Raw genomic sequence first — 14,274 nt, 5'->3', positions numbered from 1 at the left:
GAACTTTTGTCTAGAGCTGCAAATGGTGTTTTCCAGTGAAATAAGCACGTTCATTCCAAAGCATGGCAAGTTGTTGTTTATTTTTTTAATGAGGAAGATTGTAATATTTGAAAGGCTTATTTTAAATTATAAATCTCTGTCTTTAAAACTTACTGTAATGGATTGCTACATTGCTTCAAACAGAATAATTTCTAGGACAATTCAGGGGACTGTCTTTGAACAGACTGATGAAAGCAGTGTTTTTCAGCAGTGTTACATAGTACTATATGCTAAATATGTTTGTAATATGAGTCACTTCTTGCAGGTATATATAGATATCAGAGCAACGTGTATGGTATTTGCAACAGCAGTTCTGTTTTTATTTAGCAGTGAACTGATCTAGTTTTAGAAGGAATTAGGTTCTGGTGCATTTAATTACTATTACTGCAATTTCTAGTATCTAAGTTGTTCACCTACTTGTATATAAAAAGTTGCCTTTGTTTGAATACCTTCCCCCCTTTGGAGTGAAATATCAGGGTTTACTTTTTAAGTTAACGTATTTTGCATTTGGTAATTAAAACATGCCTATTCCATGTTTTGTCCTTTTGGCTAAGAAATTACTTTCTCAGCAGGCCGGTACCTTCAAGTGCAAACACTGTTCACTCTAATCCTGTTACATTTGTTTGACTTTTCCTACCCCCCCTCCTCAGGCATGTGCTCTCTGCCTTCAACTCTTAAGTTTATCTCAAGATGAACTTGGCATGACAGTTACTTCACACCCACTGCCGGGTTAAAAATAAAACTTAATATGATTATAGTGACAAATGCATTGTACTGCTTCTGTAGTGAAGACTTGATAATTCAAAAAAAAAAAAAAGAAAAAAGTGGTGAAGTTTAGCCCTTTTGTTGTTTAGCAGGCTGGTTTGCATCATTTGAAAGCTTCATGTTATCTTTCTTCCATGCGTTTCCTCTCTGCAGGGCTTCCTCCGTTGACTCAGTTGTGGAGGGGGTGATGAAACAAAGTTTTGGTTGGCTGTTTTAATGATAGAGTGTTTCATGGTGCGATCCAAAGCCTGATGAGGCTGATGGACTTTGGATCAAGCCAGCTGAAAAACCAAATCTTCTGTATTTGGAAAACATCCTGCAGACTCTTTGAATGCTGTATCTAGAAGTTAAATAAATGCTCTTAACTACACATGACATTCCTGTCTTATCTAGTGGTGCTTAAACCTGGCTCCCTGCTCTCCTTTCATTGTTTGGTCAGGGAAAAGCCTGGGTTGTTGATTATGCTACAGACAAAATGGCTTTTCTTTTCATCGTGCAAGCAGCCTTATAACATTCAGATAAAATTCTTGTTTCATCTCATGGCAAAGTACATACAGTATATTGTGTGTGCATGTGACTGGGGGGAGGAGAATATTATCACAATATGATGATGCATTTTGCATGAAGCTCTCCAGAATGCCTCATTTGAGCTTTTGCCATTGTAATTCCATGTATCATTTCAGTGTTAAGCAGTGCCCTAGGGTCAGGAAAACCCATAAGATGCAGCTGGTAGTTAACCTATGTGTCACTAGTCTGCACAGAGGATGTAAAACAGAGCATTTCCATATGAATAACGCCATCTGTTTTTTAACTCCCTTGCATTTAGTTCTCAGCCTTCCCCCATCACAGCCATCGCCCTGTATCTCCTTTCAGTTTCGTGTCATAACTCTGCCCAGTCACAGCCTTGGTGACCCAGAGGGTCACAAAGCAAGAAAGTGTGTCTGGAGCTCACGCTGCCCAGAGCTGATGTAATGAGGAGAGAGGGCAGGGGAAAGCTGAGACTTGCGTTTGAGACACCCTAAATAGTGCCAGATGCTGGACTGATGAGATAGCTAGTACGACCTGTAGTAGTAGACCTGGGGAGGTGGAAAGAAGGGGCTTAAGGTTTGTTTGGTTGGGTTCCCCCCCCAACCCGAGTACCCTTCAAATTTTCAAAGGCAGATATGGACCCCATGCACATTTGAGATAAAACTCATTGTTTTACTTAGGAACGTGTAGTTCAGTCACCTTTTTAAGGACGCCTATAGATTGTGCATACGTTACCAGCTGTCAGCAGACCACAAACTCAAAAAGAGCCATTATGGATTGTCATTTTTCCACTGTTGCCCAAATTCAAGTGAGACATGGTAATACCGCATACCACCTAATTTGGATTTTCTTTTTTGTCAGTTTAGACAGTGTTATTTTTCAAGTGAAATGCTAAATTGCTAACATGTTTTGAAAATTTTGTTTGCATGTGCTTAGGGAAAATACCTCACCTAATGGATACTGAACTTCTCTATAGCTACAATCCTGGCCATACTGACTTCTGTGGGGCCAAGATTTTAATTCTAAATAATTTAATGAGGACCAATAAGCCTCAGCTCTGTCCTCTTGGGAGCTGATTATAGCATTTTTATGCTATAAGAAGATCCTTCAAGTGTAAACAGGGTTTTCCTCCTCCCTGTAAATGTTTTGAAGGTACCAGTGTTCTTTTTGGTCATCAGCAACATTTGAAATCTCATGATTCCCATATGTTGTTACAATATATTTTTATTAGAGGTTTATTTTCCTGTAATAGAAGAGCTACTGTTTTGCTATCACAAAAAATAGTTTTTTGTGACCTTGTGTTTTTGTCCAAGAGGCACATCTCCCAAAAGTGCATTTGTAGATCACTTATGAAAACTAGTATGATTTTAAAATAAGATATTATGATTTTATTAGCTCATATAATATTTTTGATTTTTGACCCAAATATTAGCAAGAAGACAATCAAGGCTGCCAATAATTTTGCAGATGCAAATTTTTTTCCCCTGTGTTTCCTCATATGTAGTACCAGCACATGTCTTAAGGGCATGTTAAAAAAAAAATGAACAACTTCTATAGTGTGTATACAGGAGCAAGAAAGTAAAGCTCCAGCATCAAACCAAAGGGATTAAGGCAGTCCCAGGGGAGTAAGTCAAAGCTGCAGAGAAACATAACCCAGATGGTACCCGCCTTGCCTTCGGTAATAGGGAGCAGTGCCTGGAATGTCTGCAGAGAGAACGCCGTTGTCTGTGTTGGTGCTTTGAAGGCTCTTCACTCATGGGAAGGGGGGTTTCTGTCCTCTTTGTACTCCGGCAGGATTTCCGGGACGCAGTGGCACATGCCTCTAGGCAGCTTGGAAAGCCAGTGATTGAGGACAGAATCCTGAATCAGATCCTGTACTACCTACCTCAGCTGTACGAACTCAATCGGGACCTCCTGAGGGAACTGGAAGAGCGATTATCTCACTGGTGACTATCAATAAAGGGATACCACTCCTTTGATGTTGTTGAAATTTATCTGTGGGGCTTAACTGACTCTGTATGACCACAGTTCCAGTTCTGTTTGTGTTTCATGTGCCTTTGTAAATGACAGAATTAACTTTGAAGGTACAGGAGATAATTTTCCATTTAGATGTTCTTGGCATTGAGATGCGTACAGAAAGGTCCAGAAGACATGTCAATGCATGTTTTTAGCAACCACACTTTTTTGTTTAAAGTTTCATTTTTAATTGAAAGTTCTGGTTCCTACATATACATGGGCATGATAAGTGGACTGATTTCATTAGAGAAAAAGGAGGCTGTTGTGAAGATCGGTTTGCATTTTAAAGGTAGTTGAGATTTGATAACCAAACACAGCGCTGATTGACAGCCACAGTCCCATTGAAGACCATTCTCAGTTACACTGGTGAGTGGATCTAAGTCAGCTATACAAAGCGTACTGACAAAAAGGCACTGAAATGGGTAAAGACTGTAATCCCATGCTTCCTATTAAGGGATGGAGACTGCACGTTGAAGTTCGAAGATATGTCTCCTCAGAAGTCCAGCTTATATTAAGGTGTTCAAACGGTTCAAGACCATTTTAAGCAGACTGTGTATCCAGTGGTTGTGATCTAACACTTAGTGTGCTGAGGTGTGCCTATGTGCCTGGTAAGATTTTTTGGAGTAGCTACTGAAATGGATGCCCATCTGCTGGACTGTAAGGTTTTTGTTCAAAACATAACACGGTACATCTTACTGTGAAAAAGATCAGTTTTGTTGTAGGGTTAAGATGTACACTCTTTTGAGCTCTTTCTAATTGTTCTATTCTTGTTTCTAGGCTGGAACATCAAAGAATTGCTGATATATTTGTAAAAAAGGGTCCCTACTTAAAGATGTATTCAACGTATATCAAAGAATTTGATAAAAATGTTGCACTGTTAGATGAACAGTGTAAGAAGAATGCAGGTTTTGCTTCAGTAGTCAAAGACTTCGAGGTACTGTATTCTTTTGTAACATACATCCTATTTTGTGGCTTTTCAGCAGTTGTGATCTTCCATAAGGCTTTAGACACCATCTTTCTATTTGTTTTTTGGGTTTTTTTTCCTGCACAGTCTTGGCTTGAGACTTAGTAGCATGGAAGTGGAAAGAAGTAAATTCAGGTTTTGGCTACCACTGTGAGATATGATAAAGGACTTTGATTTTCAGAAAATTCAGCACTTGCTACAAATTATATCAAAGACTTATTAACAAAATCACTAGCTGCTTTTGTTAGTTTCATCTCCTGATCGTACTATGCGCTGATTAACTGTCCTATTTTAACCAGGTTGATTTCTCTAACACATCATAGGGCAATAGCTTACTCATGGGAATGGTGTTTCATTTCAGTTGGAAACATAAAAAAAAGTGAATTTTCTGATCTGCATATTTCTAGAAGATTCAAACCCAGCACATGCAGCAGCTGATTCATTTCCCCAAGAGCATTGCCAGATTTTTACGCAATACCCTTATATCAGAGAAGAGGTGCAAGCTCCCTAAGCACATGGACCCACACAGGCTGTGAATTTGCCTCCTATTACACAGGCTTCCGCTTGGGTAATCCCTGCTCTCTTTGCTTAGAGTTGTTCAAAAGGCTACTTACAGTGGGCAAAGCTTGAGTCAGCAAAGGCAGGAAGTAGATGAGCCCTTTTTAAAGGCTCGGTGATTCTGCACATTATTTTGAGTGCAAACTCAAGCTAATTAACATTTTTGAAGCACGGATCTTTTAATTCTACGTTGTCTTTAGAGGTGTGGGTTAATTAAAACTTCTGCAGTGAGCACTTCTCTGCCTTTCTGCCTAATGGACACTGACAGCGCTTACAAAGGAGCCCATTGCCCTTGCCACCAGTGTTTCCTTTATTTCTAGGAAGCTTCACCTCTCATCCTCGTAAGCAAAAGCACCTATTTGGAATCCACAGAGCGTATGAGTGCTTACCAATGTCTTGTGACTCACGATTAATTTTGCATTCAGTCTTCCACCCAGGGAAATACTTGCTCTGTGGTGCAGTGTTTAACACTATGGAGGTCCCACCTTTTAAAGATAGAGCTTATCTGATGTAATCGGTAGTTTGTAGGTATGATTTCTTGTGCTGGAACCCATGACTACCACAGAATCATTACTTATTTTGGGTGTTTCTTTCAGATGAGCCCCCGCTGTGCTAGTCTGGCCCTCAAGCACTATCTGCTCAAGCCAGTTCAGAGGATTCCTCAATACCGGCTCCTGTTGACGGGTACAGTCAAGCTCTTTTACAGCCTTAAGAAGCCAGTCTTCACATGTCCCAGGAAACTTGTTTTCAGGCAGTTGTATCCATCTGTAAAGTGTGTTTATCTGACTTCAGAGATGTGAAGTTTTTTAAAAACATGGCATGGGCTTAGAGGTTTTCTTTGTTAATACTGATCGCAGTAACATACACAAGCGAGGCGCTAGTATTCCCAACTCTGTCGTGTGTTCTCTGATGGTACTTTCAGCAGTACTTGGAAAACATGAAACCTGTGGTGGGTTTTGTTTGCTTCTGTGGTAATAGAAACCAGTAATTTCCTTAGAGGGTTGGAATGCCCCTGTTTTGCTTTGGGTTTTATTTTGTTGTTGTTGTTTTGTTTGGTTTTGATTTTGTTTTGTTTTTGTAAAATTTGAGCTAGGAGAAGGAAGTGAAAGATGTCCACGCAACTGTGAACTTCTGCAAGTAGCTTCTCCATTTCTCCCCCACCCAGGTGTTTTGTCTATAAAATCCATTCTCTTTTAAAGGCAAAACACATGTTTTTAGGGTACTTTACCAGTAAATGCTTAAGACTTGTTACAGTGGCATTGTAGGCTGAAGAGCTGGTTTGGGACTAGGAAATCTGGGCTCTATACCCTGCTCTGGTACTGGTATGGTTGGGTGACCTTGAGCACATCATCTGCATGATGCAGTGCTTTCTTTTCTGTAAAGGGAGGGCAGTGATAGCGGACTTGTTTTGTGGAGTATTTTGAGATGTGTTTGTTGTAAGAGGGGGACGGCTCCTGTAAGGATTTGGAAATACTTAAGGCATTGTTTTTTAAAGCCATTGCTTCTTGATGAGCAATTTAAAAATAGCCTCTGTTTATGTAGTAACTGCAAAATAAAATGCTCTGTGACCTTTTTTTTTTGGCTCTGTAAGCAGCTCGTTGGCATTTCCCCAGCAAGTACTTAGGCTAGTGATGCTGTGAGAGATACAGACTGAAGTGTTATACAGCAATTACCAAGTTATTAACGTTGCCTGCTTTCATTTCAGTCATCTAATTAAAATCACAGGTGTTGAAAAAAGAGTGAAAAGCCCTTATTAAATAGACTCCTTTGCAGGGGAAAATCTTAGTGATCCTTAATTGATGAAATCAAACCATAAAACGGCATTTGGGGAGTTGCTTTATTTTAAAAGGATACTGACTTAGGGCATGGTATAGGCTTGTTATACACTCCAAAATCAGTGGAGCTTTGGGTAAGTTCAAAGGTTTTAATTAAAAAGGTTGAACAGAGGATCAGGATGAAATGTCTTTGTCAATATACATAGCAAAGCGAGAGATGTCAGGGGTGAATGGCACTGAAACAAAACTCCGGTATTGAAGGGGAATTCCTTGTGACCATTAACTGTCATTGTTAGGACTGTAACAGGCTGGGACAGGCTGTTTTAGACCTGAAAAAGCTCGTTCTGTGGTGATGGGCGTTGCTGTGGATGTCCCCAGTCTGCAGATCTTACTGTGGCTGCCTGGCTTTAAATACACCTGCAAATGCGGATGCTATTGACAAGAATGGGGCTGCAATGTTGGCTGCTGATTTGGAAAAGTAATTTTCTCTTGTTCTATGGGAGCAATAAAAGAGATCAGACTAAGATTTTTATTATGCTGGCACTGGGGGGTGTTATTTTGCATCTGTTTCATTTGCAGTCTGTTCCATCTATCACGCATTTCTGTTTTCCTTGAGATTCTTACTCTTCCATAGCTCTGCGGATGGCCCATCTGCTCTGCTACCTTCCAGCAGCTCTGTGCAATATTGAGCAACCTCTGTATAAACTCGTGCTGCAAAACCTTTGGAGGACACACAAAATATTTGGAACTATTGTTGCAGGGGGTGAGATGCAGCCATGCAGCAGCTGCCCAGGCCAGAAACAGGGGGGATCTGTGGGCGAGGGAGGAGGGGGCTGCGAGTTGGAGCAGAGGAGCGAAAATAATCCAGGAAACGAAGCTGCTAGACCTGAGTCAGCAGGGATTTCTTCCTATTTAGATGTTCTGTGTCAGTGGGTCAGCTTTGTACTGGTAACCTGCTGCTTACACGGTCACATCACAAGATTGTTGCTGTGCTTTGAAGTGGAGTCGCTTTTCTGCTAACAAAAGCAGGAGCAGGTGGACTCGTAAATCAGCCAAGGAGAGGCGCAGCTCAGCTGCCTTTCTCTTTAATTACACAGCTTCTCCAGTCCAGCAAATGAGCTTCCATTTCTCCATATACCGGCCCTGAGCTCTATACCTGAGCAAATACTAGGTGGGTTTTGGGGGAGGTTAATTAGAGGCCTCTGATTTCTAATGGGAAGAAGGAGAGGCGATTCTCTCCTCCCGAAAACCTCTGATTTGAGTAGATGACTTGAGACTGTACAGTATGAACAGGCTCTTCATTGTCATAGGATAAGCCTCTCCCCTCTTTTTCTCAACATAAGGTTTGCAGAGAGAGAGTCTTATATTATCTTCGATTGGGGTATAGTGCGGGGAGGCTGAGGGGGATGAAAAATAAGCCTTTGAGCTCGCTGCTCCTTTGCAGGTCAGAAATAAAGTTGTCAGACTGGAGGCCAATTACGTGTTGGGGAACGATTGCTTTGAGTTTAACTTAATTAAATTAGACAACCTGAGACAAAAAGTAGTTAATGAAGCAGAAGAGATTCTTTAGCAGGAAGAAGCCATAGTCGCTGCCCTCCGGCAAGGAAGAGAGAACTGCTGGCTGCTGTCAGGTAGAAGTAGGGCATAAGGAAATTTTGTTCATCACAGAAACAGTACTTCTGTGCTTTTGTGTTGATTTTTGTTGTGTTTTGGGGTATCCAGCAGAGTTATGAATTTTAATTTCTAAGTCTGCCTTTCTGAAGGTATGCTTAAAGTCTTTCTAGTCTGAACAACTAAAGCACATTTCAGAGGGGAAATTTTTTTTGGCAAAGACAGCAGACACCATTCCACCTTAATATTTGACTTCTGTATTTATTTTATTTAGGAATACTTTTGCTAAATTTTTACTGTTAACGTTATTCATGTCTGTGAAATCCTCTTGTCTGTATAGTTTAAGCCAGTACCTCCAGAAAGTTGTTGCAAGCACAGAATTTCCAGTGTGTATTCACAGAAGAGATTAAAAATACCTGTTCTGATGCTTCTCTGAAGCTGAGTTTTAGCTATGAACTGAGGTCCACTTACCAGATATACATAGAGAGTATTAAGATGAAAATTACGGATTTATCAATTTCAGGATTTTACAGTTGCCAGTTTTATTGGCTGCTCCAGTCTTCTAATGCAAAAGCTGCCTTCCTTTTTAAATGCAGAATTTTAAATAAATGCAGTTATGTTAAAATCTCTAATTTTCCCTCTTCTATTCACTGATGCTGTGATTTAAAATGCTAGAATATACCCAACCAAAAAATGTTTTTGAGTGATACAAAGTGATGTTGTTTTGAGCAACATGTCATAAAGCTTGAATATATGCCAAGAAACAGTTAGTTCCCATGTTGGGTCTGTGGTTTTAAGTTTCCAGTGCAGTTACTTTGATATCAAATGGGATGTCTGCATGTACTAGGGACAGTTTCTTAGAGTGCCAGCAGTGCATTTGCAGATGAGTAAATTATACCCCCTCATCTCTTGTCGCCAGCCCGTAGAGGCGAGTGTGTGGTTGGCAGCTTTAAGTTGGTATTTCTGTACAAGCTGTAAGGACCTCTTCTTTATACTGGGAAGTTCCCACTGGAGTCTTTTGTGCTGTCCCCAACAAAGATCAAGTTGCAATTGTAAAGCTTTAGCTTGCTTGCTTTATGGTGGGGTCCAAGAGGGCTCTGCCTGGGCATGATGGCACAGCGCACATCAGCGGGCAGGGCAGGAGAGGGCAGCTGGTGTCGTATGGTGAACGTAGTTCCTCCAGGTTAAACCAAGTTGAAAAAAATGTGGACTCTTCTCAGTTCCTTTCAAAATACCTCCTGTTGATTTATTTCCTCTTAACACCAGCTTCTTACCAGCATAACCCGAGGTGAGGCAAGATGAACTTTGTTTTTAATGGAATATGTGTCCACCTAAATATTGCACTGGAATGTCTGGTCGCTACTATAGCACAAGATCTTGAGGGACATGAAGGGTGCAATATTTTTTTCTTTATGGAATGTAGCTGAAGAGGTTTTGGTGCCATGTCAGACTTGTCTTAAAGATCACAGGTTGACCAGTGCCTGATAATGATCAGACAAAACTTCGAGGAGAGCAGAAGGCTGTGGGTGTTCCTGTGGCCCAGCCAGCCAGACCTCCCAGCACTCCCTCCCCGCTTCCCTGCAGGAGACCCCAGCTGGTTCCTCTTCCTTCACCCCAACCTGCTTTTCATGATTCTCTCTTGCATCCTCCCTTAGGTCTTTGCCAAAAAAATAAAATTTCAATGCCAAATATTTTTCTTCCTGTAGTTTTTGTTTTTCTCAAAGCTTTCATTAACTGTGACAAGTTTTCTCACTCTTCGTAGCATTTCTGCTGCAGAAACATGTTTCATAATCCCCCCTCCCTCTTTTTTTTTTTTTTTTTTTTGCATAAGGAAAAGATTACAATACATTGAGCAGTCTCTGAGGGGCATGCATGAAGCAAGACATCTTATGGAAGCAGGAACAATTGGCTCCTGATCCTTCTTGAGTAAAAGGATGAATTTGGGTAGGGCAAGCATAAGGGAGTTGAATTATTTCACTCCTACGTGAAACTTGTACAACTGTGAAGCTAAAATTGAATGCTTGCTAGATCACATATGATTAGTTTTCAGTAGATCTGCCAGAATCTTAATGCCTCATTTAAGAGGTAATCATAAATCAGTATTTGTTGATATTATCAATCTAACATGTATATTTCTTCAAAAGTTTCTGATTTGGTTTCTTTCAACTTTAAACAGTTCAAAGCTGTAGCTTGTTAGATTAGATGGTTGACCTTTACTGAAGGTATATATTAATCTTTGACAGGATATTGTACTTTTTGGTGAACTAGACACTCGACCAGGGAATGGAAACTCGAGGGGGATGTTTTCTTGTATAGTCATACATTTGGAGTTAATTTTAGCTAAGTAAAACAGATTTTAAAACTATGAAGAGTTTAGTGGTTTGAGGGTGCCATCTCGTGGTTGAGGAACGAAACTGAATACAAAAAATGCTTATTTGAACATGGAGGGGGTATAATACTTTTATTATTGAAAAATACCAATCATAATGAGATCTTCTGTAATGGACTACTTTTTTTCCCTGGCTCCTATAGACAAATTAGGTGCTCAGACAAATATCTGTAATTTTCAAAAATTTTTGCATCAGCTCAAATGTAAATGATTCCCAAGTATGTACTTATTTTTCACGTGCTTGTTTTGTTCTGGAATAATGTATGCAACATATCATTTGTCTTTGGAGAAGGCCACTGCTTCAACAACCTTCTCTTCCCTGTGCAAGATACCATGATACACTTTCATTACGGAAACGCTAGTTTTCCTTTTGCTATTACTTTGACAGATTTAAAAGATTAAGTAGTAGATCTTTGTGGCATAGATCTTCCTGAAAAGCAGAGTTCGAGGAAAAAGGTGGGTTTTACTACTTTCTTGTGCTGTTTATTTTTTTAACAAAACTGTCTCTGTATTATTTTTTCTTTATACAGATTATTTAAAGAATCTTTTAGAAGAATCTGCAGACTATAGGGATACTCAAGGTAAATGTCTCTTTAGATTAAAGAAAAAACAACTTATGTACATATGATATTGTTTCTAAATTTTAAATGCATGCAAAATGCTAAGCCCGTAATAGAGATGTTTTCTATTTAGTTCTAAGTTTCTCAGCAGAGATACTGAAAGATTGCAAACTTGTGTTTCAAAAATGTTTGGAGCTGACAGTGGTATTGGCTTACCCTTGGGTGGAAACCAAGAGATAAGAGAGACGTTTCCACAGGCAGCTTAAGCGGGTATTTTGGGCACTGCTATTGAAAGAGAGAGTCCTTACATCTGTAGACTTTTCATGATAGGCAGTCTGGTCCATCAGCTGCTCTTCCTCACCTATGAGCCTCTCTGGCCTCCTCCACTCTCTTCGTGCCAGGACAAGTGTTCATGTGGCAGGAGTGAACAAGATCACGGAGCTGTTCTGGGTTATATTTAATTTGAGGAGTTCTCCAGTTTGACTTGTCACAAGTTGCACAAACACAAGTGACTTACAGAAGTTGCCTGCATTTTGGGGGAAAGGAGATAAGAGGAAATGAGATGGAATAGTTGGTGATGGAAGGCGACAGGGCTACATGTTTCATGGTAGGTTGGGATTAAGCTGATTTTACTTGAGTGTAGCAGTGCAATGCACATTCAGATTGTTTTCTTCTTCTGTGTGTGTGCCTCAGCAGTACTAAATATGCTCCCAGTCAATGTTTCCATTTCATTTGCAGGAGCCTCTGCCACTTATTTCAGTCTCTTCAGTGACATTTGTTATCTTTAGGAGAGCTGTGCAGATATAGTTGATCTGACTGCAATAAATGAGTGTCTTCAATGCACTGAGCCAAGTTTGCTTTCTTGTAGCTTTGTCTGCTAATACAGTATGTATTATGTAAATATCTTAGGACATTTAGACATATTTGAGTATATTGAAAATATAAGCCAAAAATATTTTAAGTTATGAATCTTTAAGAGATAGAAAAATTTGTCTTGGCGTTTCTTATGACTGTGAACAAACTAATGCTTGCACTGCGTGTTAAGTAACTGACCACTTGAAAAGTGAGCAACTTGTGTATTTTACTTTACATGTTCTTTTGATTTCTCCAGCTTCTGTGGTTTTTGTAGTTGTACCTTCCACAGTATTTTTCTCTCCCTTCATACATCAAAGATGTATGAAACTTAGTTGTAACAATAACAGTGTTAATTTTATGCATTTGACATGTTTGATAGTCTATATTTGAAACTGGGTAAGAAAAGAAAATCTAACCTTTACTCACCAAGATACTTCCTGTGATAATTAAGTTTAACTTAGTTCTGACTTTGCTTAGTTGTTTAATTCCATTGCAGGATGGGGATAGGAGGGAAGGGAGGGGAAGACTAAGTTAGTTATGGCTAATATTCTTGGAAAAAAACCAAACACAATTCTTCCTGATGACCTTCATTTGAATACTTTACTTCAGCTAAGTGCTATAAGACGTTAAAATGCTCTTCCCTGCCAAAACCCACTTTGTTTATGGACTTTGACCCTATAGATTGTTTTATGTTGTTGTTTAGATTCATTTAGTCTTGGCTGTATAAGTAGCCCTGGGATCCTGGAACTTTCCCTTCAATAGCCAGCAAATTTTCTCTTAACACTCTTCAATCTTTCTTGAAGTCAATGGCTAAAATTTTAAGGTTTTAATAGACATAATAGCTGATACATGAAGGAAAGTATAACAAAAAATTCAGGTACTCATTCCTGTCTTTGTGAATTTAGCTAAATTTCCCTTCATTTTCTTGAAAGCGGATGGGAGCTGAGAGTGTTCTGGCTAGAGCAGCTCCAACATTTCCTAGTAGGAGACCACCAGCTATTTTTCAGCAGGCTCAGTTGACATCATGACATCTATATATAAACTTAAATTTTTATCGAATACTTCATATGTGCTATACCTTTTAACTGTTTGACTCTTGTGCTTGCATTGCCTGGGTTCATGAAAATCTTGAACAAAAATTCTCCTTAGATTAACTTAGGAGGAGCTTTTTGTTAGCACCTCAGTTTAGTTTCTTATATGGCTTCATGATTTTCTGAACGTTTCAGTTCAGAAAGCTGTATCTTTTAACATGCTTTTTTTCTAAATATGAACTCAACAATAAGGGAGGTATATACATTCTACAGTATTAATATGCTAATGATTATCTGGGAAAAAACCCCAAGGCATTGGTTTTACCTGGTTGGTAGGCTTCTCTGTGGACTTCTAAGCAAATGTAGTTCATTTATTTGGTGTGCCTGACTGTGCTTCAATTACTCAGAAGGTGCTAAATGCTTTAGAGACTACATCTTATCAGAGCAGTTGTTCTAGCTTTCAATTAAATGTGTCTTTTTCTTTTACTTAAGTAAATTACAGGTTTTTGGATAAGAACCTTGGATGGGTTCTGTCTCATATACACTCACTGTTCTGTAATTTACATAATACTTTTATGTAACCCCTTTTTGCAGTTACACTGTGGCATATATTACAGTTGAGTTGCTAGTTATTAAATATCAGTACTTAATAAAATCCCTCGTCTTTGGTAACTCTTCTCTTTCAGAGATTTTTGTTTTTTTCCTTCTGGTATTAAAAGTTTGACATTTATACTGTTATCTTGAGGTGCAGCAAAACTAAAGGCAGAAGAAAGAAATCTCAGAGATTTGGATAATTTTTCTAGGTAGTCTTCCATGACTGGTACTGGAGTCAGTTGTATAAAATGGAAGAAACTTAATCTCTACGTAGTCTCAGTTAAAATGTTGATAACTTTTCTGCTGTAAGTAGAAACATTGAAATTAAAGTAACTCTTTGTGTGACAAGCTAGAATTTATTTTTGCTTGTGCACTGTTTTGATTAGCTGTAAGAAATGATTGACACTGTTGGTTGAAGCAATGACTTGCTAGGGCACACTTAGTAAACCGTGATGCAAAGACTCTGGGACCTATGGGAAGTGCTCCTGAATGCAGTGACTGCACAGAAAGGTCCTTGAATCTTGGCATGACGTGGAAGGGCAATATTGTACCTGTGCTTTACCTAATACCAATGCTAACTAGCCTGTAT

General features: G+C 39.3%; 1 protein-coding gene across 1 annotated transcript in view; it reads left to right on the top strand.

Annotated features, from left to right (window-relative positions):
- FGD6 (FYVE, RhoGEF and PH domain containing 6) overlaps nt 1-14,274 on the top strand; it is a gene marked incomplete at its 5' end in the record, with an annotated part of 70,264 nt that overhangs the window by 36,227 nt on the left and 19,763 nt on the right. Inside the window, 4 exons of the mRNA XM_082007108.1 lie at nt 3,127-3,278; nt 4,126-4,282; nt 5,467-5,554; nt 11,176-11,226. Coding sequence (XP_081863234.1) covers nt 3,127-3,278; nt 4,126-4,282; nt 5,467-5,554; nt 11,176-11,226 — 448 coding nt within the window. The remainder of the gene's footprint in view (nt 1-3,126; nt 3,279-4,125; nt 4,283-5,466; nt 5,555-11,175; nt 11,227-14,274) is intronic.

This window comes from Phaethon aethereus, assembly GCF_964289735.1.
Source record: "Phaethon aethereus genome assembly, chromosome: 1".
Classification (NCBI taxonomy): domain Eukaryota; kingdom Metazoa; phylum Chordata; class Aves; order Phaethontiformes; family Phaethontidae; genus Phaethon; species Phaethon aethereus.
Note: the sequence above shows the minus strand (reverse complement) of the source record. Positions and strands in the feature narration are given on the sequence as shown.